Raw genomic sequence first — 3,188 nt, 5'->3', positions numbered from 1 at the left:
ATCTGTCATGTCCTGGTAGACTGGCTCGTTGCTTGGCGATATTATGGGTTGGTAGGGACTCGTTTCCTTCAGGGTCATGGCACTTCATGCACTATGATCACTCCAGTTGTGGGGCTTTTTCTTTCCTGTGACTGAAAGATTAATCTTCCTTCGAATCTACTGCTGGATCATGCAACAGTTGCTCCAAAATTCAGAATACTTTGAAATTTATATAAAATATGGTCCACCCATCAACATCAAGAAAAGAGATCTAACATTATTTCCTGCTACAACATCAATTAAGATAGAGAAAAAATATTTACATTAAATTTTTTTTTTATATATTTAAAGAACATAGATCCTCTGCAGTGCATACATAGTATTATAGAGTGTGATACCCACATAGATGACCACCATTAAAGAATGGATGACCCTCAAATAATACATACCCCAATATAGACATGTATGGTGCAAGTCTTTTGAGCAGCGATTATTTATGAGAGGACCGTTCTCTGCGGTGTTGCACATGCACCATAAAAATGAGGTTACCTAAGATGTTGTTAGCTTTCTTTATCAAAATTCAGTAGCGACCATAAATTATAGCCATCAAAGAGAGCGACAGAGCTTTAATGGGAAAATAGCAACGTTAATTTAAAACCTAACGGATGTTTAATTACATAAACCTGCTCTTTCTAGTCATTCTAAATATTAATCACTAAATCAATACCTAAAAAATTACCAACAAAAAAAAAAAAAAATCAATCTTTACTCTACCAATCCACCTCTCAAACGATGATAAATATGGAAAAAATTCAGCCACCAAGCTTCCAACTCACGCAAATGGGAGAATCAGTGCGAGCACACTCGCCGCCGTCACCACCGACACCCTTTCCGTCCCCATCTTCTGTGATAAAAATTAATCCATAAAAGTTCAAAAATATCCGTAAATAATTTTTTAATATAGAATAATACTATTCCTGGAAACAAAAGAAGGGGAAAGCAGCAGGAGAGAGAATTTACCGTGGCCGACGAGATGGTGGTGTAATAATCGGTTGACGAGGCCCCCGGCGAGTGCGCTCCGGCGGTGGGGGAGGTAGAATTATCGACCGGCGCCTCCGCGTCTCCAAGCGGGTAGGCAGGGGCGCCGTCGGGCTTGAAGAGGCCGTAATGGCGCTCGGAGGCGGGGCCGGGCTTGAGGTTCTCGTTGAAGAGGGCGAAGACGTAGACGTGGAGCGGCGCCCCGGGGGCCATCGGGGTCCCCTTCCCTTCCGCCACCATCCGCATTAGGTTCCCGTTGTACCTCCCGGCGTTCTCCGCCGTGGCCCCGGCCTCGTCCTCGTCCCCCGCCGACGGCCATCCCGTCTCCGACACCCTCACCTCCACCCCCTTCCCCCCGCCCGCCGCCGCAATCGCCGCCCGGACGGCATCCACCTGGGCGTGCAGCATGTTGTCGTAGCGGAGGCCGGATCCGGGGTCCACCACGGTCTGGTTGGACTGGAAGAGGACGTAATCGAGAGCCACCCGCTTCGGATCGGCCTTGTATGCGAAGTAGGGGTAGGCGTTGATGAGGAACGGGGATCCTGTCTTGGATAAGAAGGAGAGGAGGGGGGAGACGTAGGGGAGGACATCGCGGCGGAAGGCGCCGGCGGATGGAGGGAAGGAAGTGGAGAGCACCGCGAGGGAGTGGGCGGTCGTGACGGCGACCTGGCGGTCGAGGCCGAGAGTGGCGAGGGCGGAGTGGACGGATTGCATCGCCGGGAGGAGGGATTGGATTCGGGCGGAGTCATTGCTGGAGAGGACCTCGTTTCCGACGGTGACGGCGGCGATGCGGGTGCGGGGGAGGTGGGGATGGAGGTTGGTTTTGACCCAGGAGAGGGCGGCGGCGGGGTCGCGGACCTTGGGGACGAGGCGGTCCGGAAGGCCCACCACGAACTCCACGCCGGTGTCGGCGAACGCGCGGAGAACGCGGGGGTCGGTGTCGTAGAGCTTCACCCGGCCCACACCTAGGGAGCGGAGGAGGGGAATCACCGCCTCCGGCGACGGGAGGTTATCGGCTACCTGGCCATAGTTAATGCCAATCGCCGCTGACGAGGAATTGGAGGCAGAGGACGGAGTGATCGCTTGGAGGAATAGGAGGAAAGGGATCAGGAAATGGACGGCCATCACGCGCTAGTAAGGACCGGGAGGGAGAGAAACTGGGTACAGTGTAGTGCGCGAGTGAGCAAGGCTGGGAGAGAGCAGCGAGAGCGAGAGGAGTATAATAGATGGTGGTTGTACCGTGACGCCGTCAGATCTAACGAAGAAAGAAAGAGAAGACGAAATTGTTCGGTTCGTTGGCTTTTTCCGCCGTTTTCGTGTTCGTGCGCCATCCTTGCACCTATATATTTTCTTTTCAAACAATTTTTAAAAAAATATATGGTCATAAAAAAAATTAGGGTCTGGACCATATCTTTATCTTTTTATATGAAGCTGGGCCAGGCACGTTGTACCGCGCACAAAGCTTCTGGGAAAGGTAAAGGTAAAAATTCTCACGGTATCCGTACTCTATGGTGGTAGCCTTTAACTGTTGAACGCGTTTCAAAGTCCATGTAAGCTGACTGGGTTTTGATCGGTTTGCTTCCTTTCATTGCAGAAAACATTGGATTGGAGAAGGTTCGCGGTGAGTGGGAATCTAATGCAGTGTCGGAACTTTTACATCCCATGTGGGAACCTAGCGTCGAAAACAATATAATGCAAGTGAGTGTGGGTAGCTCTTTGTTTAGAGGCGCTAGGTTCTTATATTTGTTTAACATCCCATGTGGGTGCCATTCAATTGATCCACCTAGCAACAACTAGAGCAGAGGCGTGCCTCACTTTTTCTTTCACCGTCTTATCCTCTTCTCTTCTCTCAAATAAAATCTATTGTCTTGAAACATTAAGAGACCAGAGATTTTCGAGCCAAGAGAAAAGGATAGAAGTGGGTTAGCTCCCGCTCATCACAAACACAATCTGTGCACATATAGTGCAGTCGTGCCCACATTAGGGTTTAAGATTAATAGAAGAGGATATCATGTCCTACATTAGGGTTTAAGATTAATAGAAGAGGATAGAATCGGCTTGGCTCGTCATCTATGATAAGCAAAATTATGAGCGCATGCCGATGCCAAGCTTGGCATGTGAGATTAGGGATTTTAAGAGGATGAAGGTAGTTTAGATTAGAGGTCGGAATG

General features: G+C 49.5%; 1 protein-coding gene across 2 annotated transcripts; it reads right to left on the bottom strand.

Moving 5' to 3' along the window:
• Positions 1–227: 227 nt before the first annotated feature.
• On the bottom strand, positions 228–2,322 carry LOC105059293 (glucan endo-1,3-beta-glucosidase 11). Of its 2 annotated transcripts, none has more exons than XM_073250321.1 (2): positions 1,000–2,322; positions 228–880 (listed from the first exon to the last, which is right to left on the bottom strand). In XM_073250321.1, the coding sequence occupies exons 1-2, from the start codon at positions 2,140–2,142 to the stop codon at positions 812–814; spliced, it is 1,212 nt and encodes a 403-aa protein (XP_073106422.1). In that variant the 5' UTR covers positions 2,143–2,322; the 3' UTR covers positions 228–811. The 2 variants fall into 2 exon arrangements, with proteins under 2 accessions (XP_073106422.1, XP_029116112.1); XM_029260279.2 differs by having other exon boundaries at positions 249–883; positions 1,000–2,316.
• Positions 2,323–3,188: the final 866 nt, after the last annotated feature.

The sequence above is a fragment of the Elaeis guineensis genome, chromosome 16 (genome assembly GCF_000442705.2).
Source record: "Elaeis guineensis isolate ETL-2024a chromosome 16, EG11, whole genome shotgun sequence".
NCBI classification, from domain to species: Eukaryota; Viridiplantae; Streptophyta; class Magnoliopsida; order Arecales; family Arecaceae; genus Elaeis; species Elaeis guineensis.
Note: the sequence above shows the minus strand (reverse complement) of the source record. Positions and strands in the feature narration are given on the sequence as shown.